Source organism: Nothobranchius furzeri, chromosome 3, assembly GCF_043380555.1.
Source record: "Nothobranchius furzeri strain GRZ-AD chromosome 3, NfurGRZ-RIMD1, whole genome shotgun sequence".
NCBI lineage: Eukaryota > Metazoa > Chordata > Actinopteri > Cyprinodontiformes > Nothobranchiidae > Nothobranchius > Nothobranchius furzeri.
Window position 1 is genome coordinate 63,982,620 of NC_091743.1, and position 27,305 is coordinate 64,009,924.

At 39.8% G+C, this 27,305-nt stretch overlaps 1 protein-coding gene across 1 annotated transcript; it reads right to left on the reverse strand.

Moving 5' to 3' along the window:
- Positions 1 to 1,211: 1,211 nt before the first annotated feature.
- Positions 1,212 to 27,305, reverse strand: mmel1 (membrane metallo-endopeptidase-like 1). Its single transcript, XM_015959037.3, has 24 exons — positions 27,116 to 27,305; positions 19,937 to 20,113; positions 19,688 to 19,732; positions 18,717 to 18,776; positions 18,456 to 18,617; positions 18,272 to 18,352; positions 16,185 to 16,280; positions 15,600 to 15,718; positions 12,630 to 12,695; positions 12,391 to 12,525; positions 12,062 to 12,151; positions 9,639 to 9,775; positions 9,460 to 9,553; positions 9,160 to 9,288; positions 8,195 to 8,293; positions 8,028 to 8,111; positions 7,846 to 7,949; positions 7,540 to 7,598; positions 6,889 to 7,008; positions 6,613 to 6,746; positions 6,434 to 6,499; positions 6,230 to 6,325; positions 6,076 to 6,152; positions 1,212 to 4,817 (listed from the first exon to the last, which is right to left on the reverse strand). The coding sequence occupies exons 2-24, from the start codon at positions 20,091 to 20,093 to the stop codon at positions 4,718 to 4,720; spliced, it is 2,310 nt and encodes a 769-aa protein (XP_015814523.3). The 5' UTR covers positions 20,094 to 20,113; positions 27,116 to 27,305; the 3' UTR covers positions 1,212 to 4,717.

The window sequence follows — 27,305 nt, forward strand, 5'->3', positions numbered from 1 at the left end:
GCTACTTACCCTAACCCTCATCTAAGACAACATAAAGTGCATAAAATTGGTGTATCTCGAAGCTTTTACATTTAAAGAAAATCATCTAAACTAAAATACAAAAAAGAAAATAAAGGAAAGTTCTATAACACATGCATAGCTGCACCATCTTATAGGTGTTTTGTTAATTCTGAAAAGATAGGTGACGGTGGCTTGCCCTGTAATCGGAAGGTTGCAGGTTTGAGCCCCGCTCAGTTTGTCGCTGTGTCCTTGGGCAAGACACTTAGCCCCCCTTGTCTGCTAGTTGTGGTCGGGGGGGACCGGTGGCACCAGTGTACAGCAGTCTTACCTCTGTCAGTGTGCCCCAGGGCAGCTGTGGCTACAATGTAGCTCATCCCCACCAGGGTGTGAATGACTGATTGTGCTGTAAAGCACTTTGGGGGCTTCCAGGACCGTAGAAGGCGCCATATCAAATACAGGCCATTCTCCAAAGCACTTTAAAAGCAGAGTCTTGAAATCACACCGGTCCAGACAGTCACTTTAATAGCAATAATTACAGATCTGAGTCACAAAAATAGCAGTCTAGATAATTACATAGCAGCAGGAACATTCATAGAAACATCTTTAACATGTGAATTCTCACAAAGCAACATTTTTACTTGATACATTTTTATTTAAATAAACTCTTCTGGTGTGTTTACAGGTGAATCATGTTAAGTAAATATATATAAAAAAGTTTGTTAGTTGTTTGGTAACTTTAGAACAACACAGTTTCACAATTGAAATAAATGTGACTAAGGTAAGCGCATTTTCCTACCTGATTTTTTTTCTACCAAATTTTCTGCACAATATACAATCACACATTTTATTTTTGTATAACTTTTGTGTTCAGTTAACAACAGCTGCAGTGTTACAAGAGGCTATAAAGTGATGCTCAATATTGCATTTTGATTTACATCTTAACTTCCAGTGGTTCTCATCTCCAGTCACCATAAAGGTGTGTTCACACAGTTTGACCCTTTTGGGAAATACTCTTCTTTGTTCACAGGAAAGAGCTCATTTAGCTGGTAGCTTAACTTGTAGACTAGCTTAGCACAAAGGCTGAATACAAGGAAATGACAGCACACATGTATGCTTGCAAGAAAGGCTGCATTCCACTTCTGCAGCTCATCATGCTGGTTGTTCTGTAAAAAATGCGTGTGAGCTGAACTTCTAAATGGAATGCAGCCCTTGATAAAACACCTGTATTGTCCGACTGTGTGAAATACGTCTAACATTTCAGTTTTTTTTTTCAGGTGTTGCAACAATGACCTGTTGGTTTTACTCAAAAAAACTTTCATGTCAAATTGTCTTACGAGCTATTTTAGCTGACCTCAGTGTGTTTTGATTTCCTGCACTTACCAGATAGTGTCTTTACCATGACCGTGTTTTACGAGGTTTCATCATTATTTTTGCCTGCCTGCTGCCAAAATCTAAGTCCTAAATTATCCAAGAAGTTTTCCTGTATCTGAAATTGAGCAGAAGCTTGAAAATAATGGTTTGAGCATCTGTCCGCAAACGCAGACCAACTTCAATCCGTCAGATCAAAGTAGCGTTTAGTGGAACCAGTGGATGAAGGTGAGAAGCTCAAAGGCTAAACGGGGCGAGGCATTGCCTGTATATACAGTAGGTCACCAGTGGTGTTGAGCAACAGAACTCCAGATGATTTGTTAGGTCATATGTTGTAACAAACCATACACGTATGCTGCCCTAGGTAATGGTACCATGCAAAAATGACAACACCCCACATTAAAGATAACAAAAACAGAAAAAAGAAGACGTCAGCTGCCTCACAGCTAAGCTAAGCTGTTGATGTTACGTGATTCAGGTATGCATTAAAGGTCTTATGCACAAATACATTCCTGTTTAGATTTATTTAAATTTGTGAGTTTTTAACTTCCTCCAATTTAACCAGATTAGCTACACATGTGAATTATGGCTCAGTGAGCCATTTATAAGAATAACACCTTTATTTGGTTTGATCTCTATAGTGCTGAGTGCAACGCTAATGCTTATTTATAATATTTATAACATATTGTTATTGTCTGTATTACACAATTGGCACAACAGATGCAGTTCTTTGGTTTAAAAAAAGGTGAGCAACTCTCCTGGTCCCACGGGTGGATTAAATTATGGTCTGCTTTAACAAAATAAAACTTTCAAAGTACTCCACTTCCGTTGACACCTTTTGGTGCTGATCAGTGACATCACTCATTGCCAAATCAGTTGCGATATGCTGAACACAAAGTCTTGAAAGGGTCGATTTGGTATGGAGACACACCGACTGAGAATTCAGAGCCAACATCATTTTTCTGTAACCTAATTAACTAATTTACTTAATTTCCCTCTGGGATTACTTAAGTGTGTTTAAATTGACTTTGAATTTGTAACCCTTCCCCTCCCAGAAATTTCCCAGGACTCGTATTGTAAAAACACATCTTGAGATCATTTTTATGACAAATCTTAAAAAACGACATATGATTTCACACAACTCAGCAGGACATCAAGTAAATTGTTTGTATCTGAGGTATGTGTTATGAACGACTGCCAGCTACAGTCACCAAATGTAAGCTCCATATCTGTGAAATTGACTGAGTCACAATAATTTATGCGTCCGCTAACGTGTCGTTGCTGTGACGGCCATCTTTAATCAATCTCACAACAAAGGCTAATCAGCTGCAGATGCACATCCAATGATTACTTTCTGAGATTTATTGGGTGAATAATTAAGTGCATAATCATGTGCTTAATTATCCACTGATGAATATCAAATGAAAAAAATATATATATTAACTTCTATTTTGTTTGCATTTGCACACTGTAAAATGTCAGCCGCTGGGAATTATTGCCGTCACAATAAAACACAGTAATAAAACGACTGGGTCTGGAGAACCCTGAAGAACATCATCTGACTGGAGAACATGGAGAACAGTTATTCATTCATTTCTATTTTTTTCAATATAAGCATCGACCGTCACAAGGCTAGTAAATAAAAAAACAAACACATGTCCTAATAGTTCCCTCTAGTAAGCCTGTTTTTAAAATTTTTTTTAACCTTTTTATTTAGTAAATTCAGATAAAATGAGTTATCCGACATGTTTGACAGCTTGAGAGTCTCTTTTCTAACATTACTTTCTATTATTGGAGTGTATTTCCCAAATGTCAAACGTATGTTTACGACTGAGGCAAACTACCAGCTCCTATTTTACGGGGAAAACAGTTTTAATGTCATCGTGCATTTCACAACAGTACTTGCCAAATGGTGAAGACTAAGAGACAGGCTAAAGAGCATCATACACATTCGGTTAAGCAGCCTCTGTTGAGACCTAACAGTCGTGTTCAGTTTACCAAGGCATAAATATTCAAATCAGCTGTCCGTTAGGATTTCTCTGCCCTCCTCAATCAGCATCTCCTACCTGCTCTTAAGAGGTCCGCTCTGCTTTGATTCTCCCAGCACCTGTTAAGGTTGAAAGTAAAGTCCTGGCCCAAGTCATCTGGTTCATGAGAGCAAACTCCAGTATTTCTGCCCGTGGGCTTGTGGATTAGCTACAGCGGTAACCTCACTTCAGCTCTCCGCACCAAACCTTTTATCTTTTTTATTTTTTCCGAACCTTTTATCTTACAGATCACTGATCAGTGCAAGATCATAAGGGAAAGATCTTCATTAGCCTCTCCTTTCCGATGTACAAGCGTACTGAACAGGCTTCTATTTCCTTGCATTTAATTGGCTTGAAACTAAAATTCATGTCAACTTTGAGTTTTCTAACAATGGACCCGATAGGAATGAAAAGAGGTTTTTCCCCCCAACCAATTAAACACAATTTGAACAATTTAAAACCATACATGTCATAATCGTGGTCCGATTCTCTGGTTGCTCAGCCCCATTTGAAAACTGTGTCAAAAAAGAGAAAGCATCAATCCAGCTGACGAAAACACATGACTCTGCCTTTAGCAGGGGCTGGACAACGAAACTCTACAAAACCAATTTTTCTAACAATGAATTTTCATGAGAACGTGCCGAATTCTGCAGCTCATATTGAATAACAATCATTCACAGAAAATGGTAAAGAAACAACCTTTGAAAGAACGCAAAAGCCAATCACAGCTTTGTAAATGTTGAATATTTCCTACCTCGGTTAGTGTAAAAATATGGAAAGTCACGTCTCTCTATGAATGTCAATTCAAGCTTAAAGCTGCAAAGATTTAACAGTCTTAAAGTCATCAGGTAATTTACTTTAACACAACAGAGTGTGACTAATTCAGTGTAGCTTGATTTCAGTGAAGATCCCCTTATTTATTTTATATTCAACACTAAGAGTTTTATTTAGTTCTCTAGTTTTCCTTCTGGAGTGACTACAGTTTCAAATAAACCCAAGCAGAGCGGATCGGCAGATAAATCTCAAACATTTACGAAAGAGGTTTTCTTAATGTCTAGTCAAAGGCTAGAAAAGCATTTAGAGCCAGACATGTCGCTTTAATTTTCCCTCAAGATTTTCATTTGTTCCCACGTCTTTGTCCGTTGTTGGACAAAAATGTCATAAAAGTCATGAGATGACTTGTAGATGAGTTCCAGTTGCTATCAACAGTGAATGTGAAGGTTTGTGTCATCACCCTGCACCAAATATCTCAGCAAGATATCTCTGGATTTACAAAGGAACATCTATTTGATTAGAATTGCCCATTTTTAAAAGAAGAAGATCTACCAGACACGACACTTCTGCTCAGGATTCATCAGACTGCCCTTTGGGCACTGAAAAGCTTCTGAGAAAGCTTCAAAGTTCTGGAGCGATCCAAGGACCCTGGGGACATGAGAGGGAAACAATATCAGCGAGGACAATAACTTCTAAAGCATCACAGGGATACCAATAGGGAGCCCAAGTCACGCCCATCTACTTCCGGACCATGGGGGGTCGATAAAAATGAATGGGAGTTTAAGAGCAGATATGATATTTTTTGATCCAGTTTTATTTGTGCCATTGATTTCACACACGATGTCTGTGAATTTTAAAAGCACATTTTGATGCCAACAAAAGTGCTTATTTTCCAATGGAGGCAAAGGTGACTTAATGCTTTGTGTGAAAAGACGTAGCGGGCTACAAATGATCATGTCACCAAATTGACATAATTGAACGAGACACACAGAAGGGGAGAAGATTAGTTTAGCGAGCTTCAAATCCTTCTTCCAAGATGACAGAAGGTGCGTTAAACGTGGCAAAAACTGTATGTCTGGACAGCTGTGGCCTTACGGTGTGTTGTGCAGCCATTTTGCAAAGCCAACACCTCGCATTTTCATGAAATAACCCACAAAACCTCTCAGGATCAAACATGATTATGGAGTAAACAGACATAGCGAAGGAGGACGAGGAGGATTCTCCTCGCCCCAGGCAGCATGCTACGCTACATTCACCTTGCTTTCTGATTGGTTACATGTCACATTCAACTGTAAGTACGCTCATTTGTCCTCGGCATGCACCATAAACACTGGCCAAGACAATCCAACATGTTGAAAATTGCAGATTTTTAATCAAAATCATCCTGACATCCTTCAGAGCAGACCTGAGCCCTCTTAGCACACCACACATGGCATGGATATCTGATAAGATTAACTTTAGAGTCATCACTGTAATTGGGACGTCCTTAAGATTGTTGGGGGGATGAATTGGGTCAAAAATTAGCATAATTATCTTGCCTTGTGAACTGGGCCTTAATGGAGAAACTAAAAGCTTAAAGATCTGTACATTTTTGCCTCACTGTCTAAGATGTGTACAGAAAAATAAAGAAAAATATTTGAATTAGAATCGATCCATTCATAAATCCCATTGAGACCGGATAAAGGCGTCCCAGGATTAGTGTGAAAGTGATTTGTCAAACTAACTTTTGACTCAGTTAAAATAAAAAAGCATAAGGGAAAAATGTTTTAATGAACGTTGAGACATTAAATGGTTCCTTTATAATTAGCTGGGGAATAAAATACTCTTTGTAAAATAATGATTAAACATTTGAGACATTTAAGGTTATGACGATGTATGGATGTAGGTTCACGCTGACATAACGTACCTGTATTCTAAAGGACTATGTGAGTCAGTTTTGATAGACTGGCTGGCGTACTCAGGTCGATAAGCACCACACCACACCTAGAAACAATATATATGCATCAGTAAAGTTGTAAAACTCATTAAAGCTCATAAAAATATGTTCTTTCCACATTTACTTGGGCAAAGTTTAGAAAAAACAGTTGTTTGTGATCCATGTCCAGACCAGGTAGCTGAAGTTCCTCCCCCTCCATGTCCACCCACTGTAGGTAAGCCTGTGAACACACCTTTACTTTAAAAAACAGCTCACAGATAAACATCTAATTATGGGCATTCATGAGTTACTCATCGCTCCCAAAATAGGTAAACAGCTAAGATCTTACTTTATATGCCTGACGAACCCCTCCATTGTCTGCAATATTCTCCCCCAAAGTACTGATTCCACTGACCTGCAATCAGGCAAATAAACCCATCAACACACAATGGAATGAAAACACATTCTGTTGGTGGAGTGATAGGGCATTAAAGTATAAACCAAAATCTGCCACAAACAGGTCCTTACATTTTGTCCACCTGCGAGTTTCCAGACGAAGTCGCCATATTGTTGCACCATACACTGTGACTGCTCTTTAAAGTGCTCGGCTGAGTAATTACTCCACCAGTTTAGCATGTTACCATCCTTGTCGAAGTTACGCCCTGTAGAAACACACATTTTTTAATCATGATGTGTCTGAAAATTACTAACAACGGATGTGAAATAAGTAACCACCAGATGAGGAAAACAAATGAGCAGCTTAGGTTCCTAAAAACATAGACGATTAGTGAGCGCATGTCTCACCATTGTCATCAAATCCATGTGTGATCTCATGTCCAATGACCATTCCTATACCTCCAAAGTTAAGGGCCTGTTGTTGATGTTTACTGAAGAAAGGCGGCTGCAGAATTCCTGCAGGAAACACTGGAGGGAAAAACGAGGTGGTGAGAACCAAGTTCAGCAGAAAGGGAACGAGGAGTGACTCTGCGTTTACATGCAGTGTCAAGAAAACCGGATTATTGCCTTAGTCCGACGCAAATCGAACCAAAATGGACTATCCCTAATCAAAGGGCATCCAAATAATATGATTAGAAAGGCAAACGTCTGTGCATCCCAGCTTAGCCAAGCTATGACTAGCCCAGGCACTCCTCCCTCCTGAGGCGATGAGATCGCAGAAGCATTTTTCTGATAATATTGTTGCCACAATTTAATACCATCAAAGTATGGACAATATATACTGTTGTGGAAGATCTGAACATGCTCATTTCTCCACCTACTGTCCTGAAGTCAAATGCACTTCATTCAATAATTAATTTTTGTGACAAACATGTAAACAAGGATGAAGGCTCAGTCTGGTTTTTAGCTCGATAATTGTTGTAGCTTAACTTGGGTGTATGTGCAACCACACCGAGTGTAAGGCAAACGTCTGTTACATTTATTTTTTGAAATTCTTACCTATCTGGTTTCTGTTTGGTGAGTAGAAAGCATTCACTACAGCAGCACCAATGATCCACCTGAGATTTAAAGAGGAGATCTTAAAATACTTCTTTGCATTTATTGTTATGAAAAAGTCAGTTGAATGACGTTCACCATTTCTGGCTAAGCTCCATCTGCTTTGATCATAAATTCAGCAGAAAAGAGGGAGGTTTATCTCTCTGCTCTGCATCACACACTTTAGCCAAAGGCACAAAAACGTCCCCGTGATCATCAGCCTGACCTTTACTATCAACAACAACTTTTAGGTCCTTGTTTCAGACTCACTGATCTGGATCCACAGGCTCTCTGAGCTTCTTCAGACTCTTGTGTGCTTCGGACATCAGGTTCTCCAGGATGTTCTCAAAATAATTTTCTTCACTGAAATTCAGCTGGTGAGAGACAGGATTGTATTGAGTTTGCTGTCTCCAGAAGGCTCTGTTTGAAAACAGACTTTAGTTTTTACTCACATTAGCATACTCCTGGTCTAATTTAGGATTTTTTTCCTCCAGTATGTAAGCTGGATAGCCTATATGCTCCTTGATTGCCATTGCCTGAAAAGTAAAAAAATAATTACTGTAAATATATTTTTGAAATACCTGAAGACCCATCGTCCGAGTGTCTCTGGTTTGGTTACCTTTTCTCTGGCCTTCTCCTTTGAGGAAGCATCCATCCAGCTCAGCTCCTCCAGCGTTTCCACAAAAGCTTTCTGGATTTTACCAATCAGGTCACTCACCTGTGAATATTTCACAGATAAAAATAACAAAACTCTGTATTCACAGTCACACATACAAGAAGTACAAACAAAAGTAATTCACTTTATGAAGAGGAAACACTGAGGAGGAGTCTGTTACACTGAATGCTAACGTTTTGTTTACTGGCATCCGGGTTTAAAAATAGCTGATGAATTAAAAAAGTCGTTTATTTTGTTAAATTTGATCTGAATGCCAATTCTTCATTTTTAAAGGAAAATGTCATGCATGGTTTTTCAAAGTTTGTTCATGTGTATCTGGATGCCCTCTCTAAAGTGTGGAGCATCAACAAGCCAAGGTTCAAAACCCCCTTGAGGGTTTTCAGACATAAGTTTATGAATGTCTATCAACAGGGTAAGATCCTACAAAAGGTTTCACCGTTAGTGTTTATTCCTATTGTAACAAAGGCACATTTTGTGCTTTTAAATAAATCTTGTGTCTTTAACTTAGGGATTCAACGATACCACTTTTTTCCATACCGATACCAATTACCAATACCGATATTTCTGCCACACACAAAAAAAAATGCTATGAATTGGAATACAGGTTTTATTTTCTTCTCTGCTTTCAACAGGAAAAGACTGAGGTAGATAAATGGTAAAATGTGTGAACTAAAATATTAGGTGAACAAAAATGACAAGTTGCAGTGAAACCGCTTTCAAGCAACTGCATTGGTATCGGTTAACTTTTATCGATACTGATACCGGTATCGGTGCATCCCTATTTTAAATCATTAGAGTTGGACATTTGGAGGCCTAAAAACACTTAAATCATATGATTTCATCTGAACTTTTGTTATTGTGGCAGAAAATGATATACTACATGAGACTTAAGGGCTAAGAGGACTCACCATTCGTTTACTCTCCCCTGCAAATGTCTCACTCACATACAAGGCTCCAACTGCATTCTCCATACTGCTCTGAACATATCGGACACAGTCTCGCCACCAGGCATCCTCCACAGTAGTTCCGTAAAGAGCCTGATCACACACACACACACACACACACACACACACACACACACACACACGCACGCACGCACGCGCGCACACACACACACACACACACACACACACACACACACACACACGGTTATGTTATGCCAGCACAGATTCATGTTAACTTGTTTTAAACTGTTCTTCTCTTTGTACCTTTCGGTAACGGGCCCGGGCATCTTTGAAGCGCCGGCTCAAGCTATTAACCCTGTCAATAATGAGCTGCCAAGTGAGGTAGTTCTGCATAGTTCTGTAGAAATAAAAAGGAGCAGATTAATATGCTTCACCATCTTTTCTGCTATAATTCATGTTTTATAGCGTCTCCTTGGACTCACCGAACACTGTGTCTGGACAGAACGTCATTCATCTTCTCTAGATAGGGAGTGCTGTACACCACCACCTCCTCCTCCAGCTGGACATCGATGGAGACACTTGACATCACACCTCGGATGAATCGGGTCCAGTTAAAATCCTAAAAGGCAAAAGCAAATATTGTATTTTGTGTATTTTGGTCAGTAGTGAGAACAAAATTATTTTCACTAGGTTGTAACACAAAGATCTGATTTCAGTCTAACCCTAACGCCAAACAGAAGCAAGATAGCTTCAGTACCCAGATCTTGCAAGATATTTCATGAGGAGCTGGGGCCTAACTCCATAGGTCAAAGGGGGAGAGGCACCTGGACAGGTCACAAGTCGATCACAAGGCCACATAAAGATGAACATTTTAGAAATGACCTTCATGTTTTTAGTATGGAGGCAAAATCAGAAACCTGGAGAAAATGCACACATGTATTTTCAGTGAAAGACCCCAAAACATTCTTATTTAAAGGGGACATATTATGACTTTTTTCTTAAGTTATAATAGTTCAATATGAAAAGATGTCATGAACTTCTTTACACAAACTCCCTCTCACTTAAAGCACTTTTTTCTCAACATTTTCATTACCTGCCAGAATGAGCTTTATCAGGGCTCTGTCACTTTAAGAAAACAAGCTGTGGTTGGCCACACCCACCAACTCAGCGATTTTGTTGCTATTCCTATAGACTTTTTGACCACTCTTAACTTTTTTCCAAAAAGTGCCTAGCGACAAATCTGGCGGGGTTTCTGAGGACCCTTTGCTACTGTCTGTAGAACTTTATTGTCGATATTCCCTGCAGATAAGCAAAAAAAAAAAACATGTTTCGCTGTGGACCATTCTTCCAAGAGCAAGGAAGGAGCATGTGCATGAGGATGAACATGATCACGTTACATCGACTGACCAATCGTAAACCTTTCTCTGTCGGACCGACGAGAAAGGTACAGCTGCAGAGCTGAGACCGCCAATATTGACCCTTTGCACGTGACGTCATGCCACTCATGTGACCGCCCCCTTCGCCATGAAGGACGGCAAAAAGACCGTTTACACCCGTTGAAACTCCAGTGAAGGTAGTCAAAACAAGCCAGTTTGTAGCCTTTTATTGCTTTTATTTAGTTGATTTGACAGTAAAATGGTTTTAGCTTGCTGCGTGGTTGGCTGCACTAACAGACAAGGACGTAAACTCAACTCATTTTTTCTTTTCAATAACTTTGATGGAGACTGAGGACGGAGATGAACTGCAGCAATCAATCAATCAAGTGGACTAGCAGCCCTCAGATTTGCAGCGAACATGTTTTTACCGGGTAAGATTAACGTTAATTTATTTCACGAGGAAGACAGGGACAGGGATAAATGTGATGTGTTATTGATAATCCTGATGGACGGGTATTTCACCACGGAGGCTGCGCTCCGTCCACTGTAGTGTAAAGCGAGACAATTATTAACAATATTAAAGCTCCGATATATGATTACGTGTGTTAAAATTACGTTATTTATTTATATGAGCGTCTGCGTTCAGAGATCTTCTCATTCCGGTGTGAGAGCAGCAGCTGAACTCGGTAACACCACCAGCAACAGAAGCTGGTAGGGATCCGGACTTTTTAAAAATCAGCTTTGGTGTAAAGTGAAACGCTGTTTACAACATAAAGTTATAAATCCAGACGGGTGAATTCAGGCAAAGTCAGCAACATGTTTACATCGGTGAACTGCTGCAGAGAACGTAAGCTAACGTTGTTAAGCCCTGGCTAGATGCGCTACTTCTGATAACTGAACATGAACTAGTTGAAGGAATGCTGGAGGAGTTTTGTTTTTGTTTTGATCGCAAAAACAATTTCAGGCTCTACTTTTCCCTTTGTAATCGTGTCGCTCACTGTTTACATGCTTTTGCCGTCCACCATGGTGGATTCACGTGATTAGGTGACGTCGGTGCAAAGGGTCAGTACGCTTCTACTGACAGCGCAGGCATTAATCTGCAGTCTCTGAGACTGCAGCCATCAGGTACTTTGACCCTGCTTGCATTTGGCAAATAACAAATTCAGCAGACGTCTGAACCACTGACCCGTTCACACGCAGCTCTGTAGCTCATCTGGATTTCCTTCTGTGACACGGGGATGGTTATATCAGGAGACACCCGCTCCTTTTTGCTCAGCGCACAGGTGTGCGCCGTTATTATCACAATCGAGATGGAGAGAAAATAATGGAGAAGTGGCGAAACTATGACGGGAAAAAGCTGCTGTTCAAAAAAATGCTGGTAAATGTGTAAAAATTTATGAAAATGAAAATAAATGACAAAAATTCAAATATGAAAATCATTAAATGTTACGTTTAATGTTACGCCTTCTTCTGTTCATCTCTTGTGTGACGACATGAATAATATAAGATCAAAGTGAAATCAGACTTACATTAAAGCTGAAAGTACTCTGTAGTTCACCGAGTGTCATCTTGCTGTAGAGAACAGTGACATCTTGGCGCTCCTCTGCCGGTGATGTAGCCTGTCCATCAACAAAAAGATAATATTTTTTTAAATAAAATCCATAATTTTATTTAAATTTTGCTCTTTATTTTCATTAACACTGCCTCAACAGATGGTCGAAGACTTCAATTATTCTCAGATTCACAGTAAGTCATCTTTATTAACTGGAACCAGAAAAATGACGCTTACTTTTTATTTTGTCGTTACTCATTTTCTCCCCATCCTACAACCCCACTTCCTGTTGTGGCTGCGACTCACATTAGCGATGTCTGTCTCCAGCTCCAGCACTTGCATCATCTCCTCCCACACCTTGTCATCGTCCTGAGTTAGGTTTCTGTCTTCTCTTGTGATTTTGGCAATAGAAACCATGAACTGTAAATAGGCTTCCCGAACCTAAAGTACAATCACATGAATCCATCAAAAAGTTACAGTGCTTGTGATTTTAAAAATCCTGTCTCGTTTTTATTCAGCAAGTTGGTGAAACATTTGGGTGTTACCTTTTTAAAGTTTCCATCGTTAAAGTAATAATCTCTAGATGGCATCCCGAGTCCCGGCTGATCTATCTAAACACACACACACACACACACACACACACACACACACACACACACACACACACACACACACACACACACACACACACACACACACGCACGCACACACACACACACACACACACAATAAAGAACAATATTATATAAATTATACAGTATTATAATGTGGCACTCAGGAGCCAGACTCCTAACTTGTGCAAAGTTATTTTTTGTTTTTTAACTTCTGCACATTAACAATAGCCACACTTATCTTGTGCATTGATGGCAATGAGAACTATATCATAATAAAAATCATATTAAGATAACAACAATGAAATGATGTTAAACTTTTCATTCAAATAGCCCCATTTTTATGTTTCTTTTGGTTGTTTTTCCCCTCGGCTCTGACGTCAGTGATTAGGTACAGTAATCAGCTCACCTGTCCCTGTTTTGGAATCACTTCCCTCGGTATAAAAGTTCCCCTGGTTCATGCGCCACGTGTCAGATCCTTCTGTTTTATCTGGTTGCTTACCTGTCTTGTCTTTTGTTTATTTATTTATTTTTATGAATAAATTATTTTAAGTTCACCTGACTGCATCCTGAGGCCTTCACTTGGGTGCATTTAAATAAGAAATTAATAACAATCTTAATATTTTGTATTTTATTTTAAATATCAAATGTTGAACTACTTATCAGTGCACAATGTTTTGTTTTGGTGCCCATATAAAACCAAAGTAAATCATATAAGTCTTTACACCTGCTGGGAAATGAACAGTTTGTTACTATAAACTGGGGCTCTGGCGTTTGTCCTGTAATCGGTGGGTTGCCGGTTCAAACCCAGGCTCTGTCCTTTTCACTTGTGTCCTTAGGTAAGACACTTCAACCTCCTTACCTGCTGCTGGAACTCAGAGGAAACAAGATGGCAGCCTTGCCCCTGTCAGTATCTCAGCCCAGCTATAACTACAACGACGCTCGTCACTGGTGTGTGTGAACGTATGGATGCCATTTACCATTTAAAGTAAAAACATTTTCACCTTTAATATTTACATCTGTGACATGGCCGCTTTGTAATTTTGTCTAAAAGGTGAGATTTTAATAAACAACTAAAGTAAACATATCTGTGTGAATGTGAGTGGTGGAGTAAATTCAAAACTAAAAGATGACCTTTAAAATTAAACTGGAGTCGATGTTCGAAGTCCCCTTGGTCACGTCGAGTCTGGTGACTGCTGTAGCCTTTGGCTGCAGTCTGAGCTGTTTATCATCTCAGAAGATTTCTTTAAAATTATTTTTACACGCTTAGGTTTGTTTCTTAGATGTTTTAAATTTAGCAGAAAATCAACTTAACTGTTTTATTGTAATTTTGCAGAGATATGATCATGTTGCAGGGTTGTCATTAAGTTTCTGCGTTTAACTCATTTACACTTCAGGTTTTAGTTCACCTTTACTTTTCAATTTAGAATAATATATAATAATTTAGTAATGTTCAAGCTTGATTTGGTTATTTCGTTTGTTGAACAGATCTTTTGTAAAATCATTAGTCAGGCTTAAAAAGCTGCATAAAAACTCAAAGCTAAGTCTTTGCACATGTTTGCAACCTGAATCTATATTTTGATTTTAATTTCTTGAAGTATGTTTTTATGTCCTTTACAACGTTCATTATGTCCTCTTTTTAATATTAAACAAGGTTCTTTTTGCTTCAGACATGGAGGTGTCTCTAGTTACCTTTACATGTTTCGACCGTCGTCTGCAGTCTTCTTCAGAAGTGTCACAGGTGTTTGTGTGATACGTCTTTATCAGCTGTTCTTCTGGTGGGCGCGACCAACCCGGATCTGTCAGATCTGGGTTGGTCACGCCCACCTCCGCTGGCTGGTCTTCGGAGAAGGGAATCCCAGGTACGAGACAGCTGATAGGCCCCCTCGTCTCTGTTCCTGTTCCAATGTTCACGTTTCCTTATTTCTATTGCCTCCCTGATCCAATGTTTGAACCGGTTGTTCTCTGTGTTGATAATTTTCCCATGATGTGATTATTTCGTTTGCAATGATCTGAGATGGCTGACTTGAGGGTTTGGAAGAAGGAAGAAGAACACATCAAACAAGCACTAACCCTGTGTCAGTATCCAATATGGGCCATAGAAAAAGGAAAACAACAAGTCAAAGAAAATCAAAAAACAGAGGGACCGAAAAAAGAAAACAAAAACAAAGACCAGACCACACGCACACAGACACCATCACAATTCCATTTATCCGGGGAGTCACAGAACGTATACAAAGGGCCATGAAAAACCAACAAATCAACACAGCCATCAAACCTCACATGAAACTCAGACAGCTACTAGTACACCCCAAGAACAAAATAGAACCAGACAAGAAATGCAATGTAATCTATGAAATACCATGCATGTCATGCAATAAAACATACATAGGGAAAACCGGCAGAACATATGACATAAGAAGAAAAGAGCACCAGAAGGAATGTGAGAAGGAAACAACAGAAAGAGCCACAAGGTCAACAAAGAAAAAAGCAGAGGAGCAAACCCTCAGGTCAGCCATCTCAGATCATTGCAAACGAAATAATCACATCATGGACTGGGATCAAGGGAAAATTATCAACACGGAGAATAACTGGATCAAACGTTGGATCAGGGAGGCAATAGAAATAAGGAAACGTGAACATTGGAACAGGAACAGAGACGAGGGGGCCTATCAGCTGTCTCACACCTGGGATTCCCTTCTCCAAAGACCAGCCAGTGGAGGTGGGCGTGACCGACCAGAAGAACAGCTGATAAGGACACGTCACACAAACACCTGTGACACTTCTGATGAAGACCGCAGACGACGGTCGAAACATGTAAAGGTAACTCGAAACACCTTCAAGTCCGAAGCTAAAAGAACCTCGTTTAACATGTTTTTATGATGGTTTGAACATATGTCTTACATATATGATGTGCTTCTGAGAGTCCCGGTCGTCTGTCCACACGTACATGTCCAGAACAGCCTTCTTGTTGAAACGAGCTGTAAGCATGGCCAGAGTGTCCTCAAGGCTCCACTCTTCCTCTGAAATGACAGAATAATGAGATCCCCGTTGAAAAACGGGCATGAAGAACTGGTTAAGTTAGTGCTCCTGAATCTGCCTGTGCGATGTAAATCTGTGTGTGCAGATGCAGCTATGCATGGTTAATTCTATTTGAGCCACTATCCATGATTACATTTAATTAAAGTGGCAAGAGCCTGGAGCACGAGGAAGAGCAGTACAGACTATTTAAAGCATGCTTCAGTGTCCTGATTGAGGACCTGCTCCTCTGCCCACGCACCACCGCCCTCCTAAACCCCACACCTGACTGCTCAGCTGAAAAGCCTCGCCGGGCCTCTTGATCCCACCAACAAAGCTTGTGCTCAGTGGTTCACTGAGTGCAAATATAGCTCCACGAGCCCTGTGTGAATGCATGGGTTCGAAGAGGAACGCTGCATGGATGCCAGTTTGTGTAGGAGACAGAAAGTGTTAGAGAGAAAATCTTCCAACCTGCTGTGGCGTTCCAGTCCTCTGAAGCCACAGGCCAGCCGCCAATACTGTCAATGAGCTTCAGCAGGGGCTGCGAGTCACGCTGTTCGATGAGGCCTGTGTGGATCCAACACAATGTACATAAGACACTTCCACTATCTCAGTGATGTTCATTCAACGTGAATCTTAAAGACCAAGTTCACTCGTTCAATCGAGACATTTACTGTGGTCTCTATTATAAGTACTATAAGCTTGTGAGTCGATCTCTGTGGAAGAAAGCTCATGCACTCCTGTTTCAGGAGGTAGACGCAGCCAGGGCAGAGGGGAGCAAAACACAGCTACTTGGATTAATTGTTATTTCCTGATATTCTAACATATCACCTCTTCTTGGCTAACAGCAGCTCTTCCACTCACTCCTTTCTCTCCTCAATGTGGATGTATTATCTCTGCAATTAGCACAAACCTGTAGTGAAGGGGTTCTGCCATGCTGTAGAGTAGCTAAAGCTAACAGTTAGCTTCCACTAGCCTAGATGGGTGAATGTATAGATTCTAATTTTGCAATGTGACGTTTTAGTCTGAACATTTCCCCGTCCATTGTCTACCAGCAACAAATGCAGGAAATATGTGTAGAAGACTAGTTTCACATTCAGCCTGCATGTGAAACTCAAATTTTCAAAATAACAAGTGAAAATGGCTTTTCAGTTCAAAATCAATGGGGAGAATCTTTAGAAAAACAGATTTAATTGTCTTTTATTGTCCGTACAGGAGCCTGTATTCCCCTTTAAGTATTTTTTGCAGTCAGAGACAATACACTGTTGCATCATTAGTCACATGAGAATACTGATAAAACAGAAAAGGCCCATTTTAATCAATATTATGCAAAATAGTGATATTTGGGTTTCTTGATTTTTTTAGGTTTAAATTCTTCTAATTTCATTTTTATTTGCATAAATTGCATTTTACTGGTTGAACTTCTGTCTCTCTCCTGTTATAATTAGTGATCTTTCAGTTAATTATGGTTTTAGTTTACGATGACTCAAGATTTTTAATATCGCCTTTCATAATCCAGCCATACTCGTGGCTTGTTGTTTCTCCAGAGGTGTCAAAGGTAGGCTAATCTCAAAAGAAACGTTATCTGTAGAAGTTGAAGTATCCGTTGAAGGTTTTCTTCAAATAAAACTCCAGAGCACTGGTTTAAAACTACTAAAAGTATGAAAGTTAAAAGTTAACAAAATTATCTATTCACAATCATGTTCACTGTGTCCAGATGTTGTAATTAATCTGGATTTACACTTTGCCTTTGGAATTTTTTAAACAATGGCAAGTCAAAATAAAATAGTAACAAGGCATTTTTTTATGTAAGGAGTAGAAGTAAAACATCAGTTAATAGGTCACGTGAACACTCTTGTCGTGATTTGGCGCTATATAAATAAACTTGAATTGAAAAACTTGAATATAATTACTATAGTGATTTATAGATACCCAACATTTTTGCTCAGGTAGGATGATGAAGTATTTATATTTTGTTACTTGACACCATTTTTTTTTCTCACACACCAAACTGTAAAGAGTCTTGATGCAATCAGCTGGGTTCCTTAATTAGGAAATGTAGAACTAATTTGGCACGATAAACAGAACTCAGCTGGGATGCTTACTTAGTGAAGTGCCTTGAGACCACTCTCGTCGCGATTTGGAGCTATATAAATACACTGAATTGTACTGGATTAAAAACTTGAGGTGGTGTTGCCATTTTGTTTGTTTTGCCTGGAATTCCCAAAGGTGTATCATCACGATTTTACACTTGACCGTAATCAGGACACAAAAAAATATTTCAAAGTGAGTCTAACTGTTGTTCAGCTTTCTTTGGTTGCAAAAAGCACATCATCATCATCATCATCATCATCATCATCATCATCATCATCATTTGATGGCTTTAAAAGAATACAGATTACATTATTCATTCATAAATTTAAAATATAAAAAAAAATCCTGACACTTTGAGAAACCATTGAATTTTACTTCAAATTAAAATATCCTGACAACTAAAGGAAGTTTAGACATTTGTAGAAAAAAACACCATTGCTTAGGTTATGGTAAGAGAGCCTCACTTTCATTTATGCAGGAGCCATAGAGGACTTTCGCCTTCTTGATGGCATCCCTGTCCTGTTCTCTCGCCGTCTCAAGAACACCTGCAACAACATCACATTTGCAAGCCTTTCCGGTGTGAATGAAGCCCACAAGCTGCTCCAAATACTGTAGCCCACTGAGCACCAAAGGTCGGGCACTGCTGACCTTTGAGGACAATCTCCAGCTTGTCCCTCAGAATGTCAAAGACACTGTGACGGGAGCTTGTCTCCGGGATGACATGTCTCTCCAGCCAGCCCCCGCAGGCGTACTGATAGAAATTATCACAAGGATTTATGGATTTATCCATGTTCTGCAAGAGCCGAGCAGCTGTGAGGCATCACAAGAGAAAGGATGGAAAAACAGCTTCACATGTGGCTCAGCACATGGAGTTCACAAGAGAGGAGGGTGGAAATAAGTTCATCTTACCTGCAGTCACACAGTCAGATGTTGTACATACATTGTTGGCACTGGAGCAAGACAGCTGTCCTGGAACAACCAGTGACAAGTAAATTAGAGTCCAGCTGACACAGCTGAGATGCTGTTGTGTAACTTAAATAGTAGATCAAGCAGGAAAATCATTCACTAGACCCTAAAAGGACATTGGTAAGAAAAAAAGGTTTCTTGCGCGCACCAGAAACTTTCGCAGAGATACTATTTCATACACACCAGATATCATGTCAATGAGATTGCATTGTATTTGCACCTGATAGGCTATCATCTCATGCCTACCAGAAACGTGTGTCCATGAGTAAATATCATGTATCTACTAGATAGTTTCTCTTGCACACAGATACTTTTCTGTGCACACCAAATATCTTATGTGCACCAGATATTAAACCATCTTGTGTGCACCAGTTATCAGATATTCTATCACGTGCACCAAGTTGTAGCTCTTGCTGACTAGATAGCATCTTAAATGCATCAGATAGTAAGGTATCCCGTGCACAGCAGTTATAGCTTGTGCCATAAAATGTAGTACACATTTTCCCTGTCAGTGCGCCCCAGGGCAGCTGTGGCTACAATGCAGCTCATCACCACCAGGGTGTGAACGGGTGTGTGAATGGGTGAATGACTGATTGTGTTGTAAAGCACCTTGGGGGGTTCCAGGACTCTAGAAGGTGTTATATCAAATACAGGCCATTTACCATTTACACCAAAGATACTATCTGGTAGGCATGAGATAATACCTTACAATATACTCTTGCGCCCATAAGATAGTGTCGCGCACACGTCAGATAGGCTGATATCTTGTTCCCACCAGAAACTTTTGCGAGCGCACCAGATAGTACTTTGTGTGTGCCAGATTTTTTGTCGTGCCCACTAGATTGTATTGTATTAGGATTGTAATAAATTTTCTCATGAATGTCCCTTTAGGGACTCTGTGTGTTTAGACTCACCATCACCTGTCGAGCTTCTGGACATGCTTGGCCTGTTTGATTGTTCTGAATTAAAAAAAAAGAAACTAGTTTAAAACAACATGAAACACGTCGTCACCCATAAAACTCATTAAAGACACCAGAATAAAGTTTCTATTTCCTCAAACCCTCTGCATGACTACAGATGTGGATATACCGGTAAAAGTTTTGATGAGCTTATTCTGAGTGTGATTGGTGACTGTTGTCATGCTCACAGGTCCGAGTCATCACCTTTCACAGCTGATGTGTAGAGGACAACCAGCCCCGACAAGGCACAGCTGACCAACAGCAGCAGGACAGACAGACTGATTTCTGCAACAGTCCAGCGACGTTTTCCTGGTTTGCTAGTTTTCTCCATGATATCCATTTGGCTTTCGGATTTGCCCATATTCCTCCTGACTGCCGGCTCTGTGGGAAAGGCACTGTTAAAGGAGTGTGGGATGGTCTATGCACAGAACTACTACCGCTATGTATGTGTTCATGTGTGTGTGTGTGTGTGTGTGTGTGTGTGTGTGTGTGTGTGTGTGTGTGTGTGTGTGTGTGTGTGTGTGTGTGCGTGCGTGCGTGCGTGCGTGTGCGTGTGTGTGTGTGTGTGTGTGTGTGTGTGTGTGTGTGTGTGTGGGTTGCGATCCATCAGTAAACAGTGCCAGCATGACCTGCAGTGAGTGAACACCTACAACAGCTTCACTGAGAACTGAGAAAAAGCTGGTCTGGCAGGAGCACTGGTCGTTACCTTTTTCTAAAGTAATCTACTACTTTTGAGGCCGATATCAAGTTTACTTAAATAATCAAGATCCAGAATACAGACTCAAAATTGAGTGAGTGATGAATTGGTAATTGCATTGTTGCTGTCAAAAAAGTATCTATGGAACTAAACTATGGTCCATTTCCAGATATGTCCATAAACCTTTTGATCTTAGACTCAGCTGCATGCTTGCTTGATATGAGGATTGCCATAAAGACACTGACACCAGTCAGTGACTCAATGCATTTTGCTGGGTTCCTTATATAGGCAACTTTTACTGATTGACTTAATGAACTGACCTGTATTGGAATGTTTACTTTGTGAAGTGCCTTGAGACAACTCTTGTCATGATTTGAAGCTATATAAATAAACTGAATTGAAATGAACCATAAAATAACTGAGTACAACTGTGTCAAAAAATGTAATTGAGGTTAGATTCTTGACTAAAACATAGACAAAAATAGTTTTTTTAGAGCACAGTATGCTAATGCATAGGTTAGCGCCTGATGTTTGAGTGGGATGAATTGAACCCTGGTCTCCTGGTTGAAACAACAAATTTCTCTTATTGTTTGGCATGCTTGTGACGTGAAAGATATGGAGATATTAGACTAAATAAAATATTAATGTATCATTACCAGTTAGGGTTAGGTCAGGAGGCATTACATTATTTGGAAGTAGAGCTGCTTTTCCTTCCCATCGAAGAGTCAGCCAAGGTGGCTAAAGCCCGGTTCACACATATTGAAACTGGCAATTTTCAATGCATGAGAGACCACACATGTGGTTATAAAAAAAATAACTGATAACATTTTTGGCCACGGACTGGCCATCGGGAGCACCAGGAGAATTCCTGGCATCTCCCCCAATCTTAAAGTTGTGCACAAATGCCATAACAGCTCTTAAGATAATCTTGTCAGATTATCCTACCATGTGTAGTGTGCTATAACCGCTCTGGTCTGCTCAGTAAGACGCCGGTACCCTTCCAATCATAAATCAGAGCTGTCAAGTGTATTGGATTGTCTTGGTCTGTGTTTTGGGGACAATGGAGTGTGTTGCCTGTCGAATGTGATGATTAGCCAGTCAGAAAGCAAGATGATAAAAGCACACTCCTAACTGGTCCCAATCTCTGGAATTCTATGCTGGCTATTATTACAAAGGCTACTTGTTAGAAACTTTTAAATCGTTGTTTTTTACCTTGTCATGTTTTAGTGTTGTATTGACTTTAGTTGCACTTTTATTGTTTTATCTTGTTAAATGATTTTATGCTCTGGCGTTCAGAACTTTGTTCAGTTTTGGCCATTTTTAAAGCGCTTCATAAATAAAGTTGGCTTGGCTTAAAAATCCTGCCATGTGAACTGGGCTTAAAGGGAGAGTGTAGTCTGGGTTTCTCCTGTTCCCTTCGTGACCCATCCTTATCCTTATGTTAGAAACTAGATGGATGGATGGATGGATGGATTGATTGCTTCAGCATATGTAGGGACCAAATAATAACTACAAGGACCTTTTCAGTTGATGCTAATCAATATATATTATTTACACCTGGTTTCAGGGTGCGGCTCTGGATTTGTTTATGCATATTGTGAATAATTAACCTCTCTGTCTGTGGCCCATTCCTAGAGTGCTGCAGCACTTAAACTGAGCATGGTGTTGTAATTGTGGCTCATCATTTTACTCGTCCGGTGTAACAGCTGATTTAGGAACCTTTGAGATCCATATGTTACAACAGAGCAGCCGGGGTCGTTGTTTCCCGAGTGACATTCAGTCTGGAACCAATTTGACAAACAGCAAATGAAACACTGATCATTACTGTTTGAAACATTTGGTCCCACCTTGCTCCTCTAACAGATGCACACATAAACTCATAAGCCAAACTCATTTCTATGCACATTAATTACACATGTGCAACCTTAGTATAGTGAACGAGCGTTTATGCAGAGGACAAAAACAACAATCAGCAGCGGCTTTCAGCAGTGATTTTCTGTATCTGTAGACTCTGCAGCACCTGTGTCCTCATAACTGTCCTCATTGGTGCCCCGGTGGACATCTGAGGTTCACTCTGCTGCGCCTCATTAGTTTTGCCCATACTCATCATGGGCTCTGATCTGGCTCTACACTGGGAGCTGTGAATGGGAGAAGCCTGTTGGAACGTTTCTGTTATTCAAAATTTGCATTTACGTATGTGCAGACACTATTCTATTTTCATCAAAGTAAAACCTAAAGGAGAATGATCAATAATCTCAGCAAGCAAATAATCTTTTTTCTGTCCTTTTTAGTGCCTTAGTTTTGAATTATTGTTTAATTCTGTTTAAAACATTACGTTTACATTTTTGGATGGTTAACATCCTCACTAAAAGAAATGGGTCTGATTAAAAAGGTGTCATTATTTAGTGGAGAGAAAAACATTTTTGTTCTTTACTTTTTCCTTTTTCATAGATGTTTTACCTGTGTGTTCCACCTAAAGGGAATTGTACCTTTCGCTCATGTTCTGCAGAGCAATCAGTTTTGTCAGCACTAGATTTGGAATGCAGCCCTTGTTAGCACACCAGTGTATGTTTTGTTTGTGAATGGGCTCTCGATAAGTGCATTTAAACTCTAATTAAAAGGGCATCACTCATCTTCTAATCAACTTCAAAAAGAATAATTTAGAGAAAATATTTTGAAAATGTAGTTTATGAAAAAAGTATAATTTTTATTTTAAAAAGAGGCACTGTCCCATTTTTAGTTCTTGCAATTTGTGCACCGAAGACTTTTTGTTGGTTTTGGGCTTTTAATGTTGGTTTTAAAGGCAAAACCCATCCAACTGAGAATGAAATGCGTTTCATTGTAACCTTTCTTCATCCAATCCAATCCAATCCAATTTTATTTATAAAGCGCATTCACAAGGCATTACAACCAAACAAGGCGCTGTACACTAAAAATGTTGGTTAATTAAACAGGCGTTATATAAACATGTCGAACACAGATAAAAGATAAAAAGGAAATACAACAAAATTCCCAAAGATAACAGCTAAAAATCATTAAGACACAGGGTGAAGTAAAAATAGGAAAAAAAAAAAACATTTTACAAAGAACCTCAATAATACGGAAGTCGATAGTTGCGGAGTCAGTTTATAAACAGTGCAGATGTCAGTGAGGTTCATAATTATGTTGTATAAGCTAGGTTGAAGTAGTGAGTTTTCAGGCGTGATTTAAAAATGCTAGCTGTTGGTGCTAGCCTCACTAGCAGTGGTAATGCGTTCCACAGCTTCGGTGCACAGACAGAGAAAGCCCTCTCTCCACGGCTTTTTAAACGTGTATTGGGAACAGCTAGGAGGAGCTTATCTTCAGACCTGAGAGCACGCGGCGGGTTGTAGTAATGGACCAGTTCACACAGATATAGAGGAGCTTGATGGTTCAAGGATTTGTAAGTGAGAAGCATAATTTTGAAGTTTATCCTGAACTGCACGGGCAACCAGTGGAGAGATTTCAGAATTGGAGAAATGTGTTGTCTTCTGTCAGCTCCAGTCAGCAACCTAGCTGCTGAATTCTGGACCAGCTGAAGTCTAGAGAGAGCTGCTTTACTGATGCCATATAAACAGGAGTTGGAGTAATCCAGCCTTGAGGTGATAAAAGTGTGGACCACCAATTTCAGAAGACGTACACTCAGGATGTGCTTTAGTTTTGAGATGCGTCTTAGTTGGTAAAAACATGATTTAACTGTGTTATTGACCTGGGCATCCATCTTCAGAGCCTGGTCCATTTTTACTCCAAGGTTGGAGATTACAGAGGATACATTAGGTGAGAGATAGTTGAGGTCAGGTTGTTGAGTTGCCGTGATACTGTTAGGACTGAAAACGATTAAGTCAGTTTTGGAGTCATTGAGATGGAGGAAGTTGTCAGCTAGCCATTGCTTGACCTCAAGGATACAATCAGACAGAACTTGCGTTGACTGAGTTGGCTTAAATGAAAAGTAGATTTGACAGTCGTCAGCGTAAAGATGGTATGAGACATCGTGCTTTCTGAAAATGGCTCCTAAGGGCAGTATATAGAGGTTGAACAGTAACGGGCCGAGAATTGAACCTTGTGGGACACCCCAACGTGTCATGATTGAGACATTACACTGTTCAGTGATTACTTATCTGTATTCTTACATATTGCTCCTTTAAGTTGTAATAGTTCTATGGTTTATACCAAACATGATCATGAAGTTCTCAGCACAAAATCCCTCTCACGTAAAATGCTTTCAGCAGCTTCATTCTTGATACTTTCAGTATTTTCCAGAATTGATCATTTCAGGGCTCTGTCACTTTAAGAAAATGAGCTGGAGCTGGCCACGCCCCCCCCCCCCCCCCCCCCCCCGATCTGATATCTGGGAGGGGTTTCGAATAGAACCACTGCTCTTCCAGCATGCTCCCTCTCTCTTGCACCTGAGAGTTGGTTCTGTTGTAACTGTTCCATTGTTTGTGATGTCACAATCAGGTTTTTTTTAAACAGCTTGTTTAAGCAAAACATTCCTAAAACTGAGACAATGACAAAACACAGACGAATTGTTGTTTTTATGTTTCGAGTGTTTTTAGATGCAATGTGACCCCCCCAAAACGACGCTAACGGTGAGTTTTACATAATATTTACCCTTTTCGTTTTTCCCCAAGTTTTTCTTAGAAACTAAAATTTACTCTATGAGATGGTTGACCTTCTACATTCAGGATAAGATTTGTTAAAATATAGTAAGTTAAAAAAATCAAGAGTCTTTTACTGTCTAAGAGCATTGATGGGTGTAAAATGTACAGAATATTATGCTTTGGAAAGAAAAAAAAAACCTTCTGAGTTTATCCAAACTCCAGAGATCAATTGGAATTTTAATGGTTTTCCACCTGTTTTTTTATTGTCTCACCTGTTTCCTTGATGTCATGGATGTTTTAACATCTGCAAATTTTTGGTTAGAAGTGCTTCTTTGATGAATTTTTGTACTTTGTCCCATACTTCTGTCTTTGCTGTGACTTTTTTGTCTATGCTGTAGAGTTAGGTTAGGCCCTAACCTCCTGACCGTGCATGTGTACCCTAACAGTTAGGGTGCACGTGCACGGTCAGAATCAAAGGTCCTGGTCTGTCTTTGTGAGTTTATTTTAGATCTTCCTCAAGGGTTGCTGTCGTTTGAGCCCTAAAAATTCCCAATTCCTTCATTTCTTTGTGGAGATTTGGTGTGGAGTGGTCCCGTTTGGGCATCTGTGTTTGCAGCCTGATTTACAACAAAGTGTTTTCTGTGCAGATAAAAGTTTTGTGCCGTAAGCACTTCATGGTTAGAAACATAAATCTTTAGGAAAAGCATAATCAGATACAAATCTGTTGGCCCAAAGTAAACAACTTTAGGCTTTATGAATAAAAAAAATCTATTGAATATATTTTTTGAGTACAAAAAGAAGAAAATTTTCATCACAATCATATCCAGAAAAGCTTTTGCAAAAATAAAATCAATCAGATTTTGCTTGACCAAGTGGCCAAAAACAGCACGTACAACTCAACTGCCACGAATCTTCAAACTGAGATGAACGATTCCTGAACTCCACAGTAACTTTTTTTTATGAATTTGTTTTCCTCCGTGCAGAGATTTCTTGACAATAAACCATCACATCAACTCTAACAGCACGGTGACGGTGCTTAGTCAATGCAAACTAAACACGGTTGTAAAGGGCTCACGCCTCAAACATTCATTCACTTGACTCTGGTGGGATTGGCTCATCACCATTGTTGCTGCATGTCTCGGTCTGTCAGAGGGATTTTAGAGGGGAAGTGTAGCGCCGTCCGCCACAACGAGACTGGCTTGTTGTTTATCCATGTTTTGTTTTGTTTCGTTTGACCAGAAAAGAGACTTTGTCAGGATTAACATATCCTGAATAGATGAGATGGGACCCCAACACTGAGCTTCAAAACGCCAACTAAACCAAATACCACTTATTTTTGATGCATTAAAAGACTTTGGAACAAATATGACTTTTTATTCAATGAAGCATATGCAGTTAAAGGTAAAAAACTATGACTTCATAGCTTTCATCCGCTAATGTAATTTATGCATAAAATAATCTGTTTTGATTTTTATATTTAACGCAACAGCACTTTTGGTTTTGGCATCTAAGCAATTTTTTTTCAAAAGCTAATCTAACAAAAGAGTATTTCGGCTTTATTCAGAGTCAGATTTTCGCTTGTCCCTGTGCTGATCACAGAATCTTAAGTGAATTTGTGAAAATGATCAGTTAGAAATAAAATGGAAATCTGAGCGGTTTAGTGTGTCAGAAGTCCTGAACCTGTTCCCTGGACCTGTCAGCTGGATCATTTGCCCCTAAATCAGTGCTAAATGTTTTAAAGGCTCCTAGTTTTGAGTGTATTAGGAACCACGCTATGTTCAGAGGCTGTTCTTAGCTAAACAAACAAAACAAGGATTAACCCACAGGTCAGGCTGTGCCAGCAATCTGCACACTTCAATTCCATCCTATTCACTGATCCTTAAACATGCAGAATGTGGCTTTTAATGTTTTTTGCATGAAAAAAAGTGAATGGCTTAAAACTGACGTGTGTGGAGTTTAATCCAGCTGAGGGGTGCATAGACTCTAACAGGAGCCATATCTAAAAAGGAGCCCTTTAAAGTTTTTGGGACTTGACAGGGAGTAGGAATTAAAAACCAAGAAGCTTACCTTTTCTTAGGTGGATGAAGAAGTCCCTGAGTCGTGTCCCCCCTCAAGCACGCACACACATGCACACACAGCTTGCTAATATCTCAAACACCCCTGCTGAGCATCCACTCAGAGCTGGTGTGTGGAGAAATGAGTCTGCCCTGCCAAGTGAAGGAGCCGTTATCCAGTTCAGCGTGCTGCTGCTCGGGGA

Coding starts and splice junctions, on each gene's coding strand:
- mmel1 (XM_015959037.3), bottom strand. CDS start 20,093: ATGGGCAAATCCGAAAGCCAAATGGATATCATGGAGAAAACTAGCAAA. Junction 12,152..12,390: donor TGGAGACAGACATCGCTAAT/GTGAGTCGCAGC, acceptor GTTGATGGACAG/GCTACATCACCGGCAGAGGA. Junction 6,500..6,612: donor AACTCGCAGGTGGACAAAAT/GTAAGGACCTGT, acceptor GCCTGATTGCAG/GTCAGTGGAATCAGTACTTT.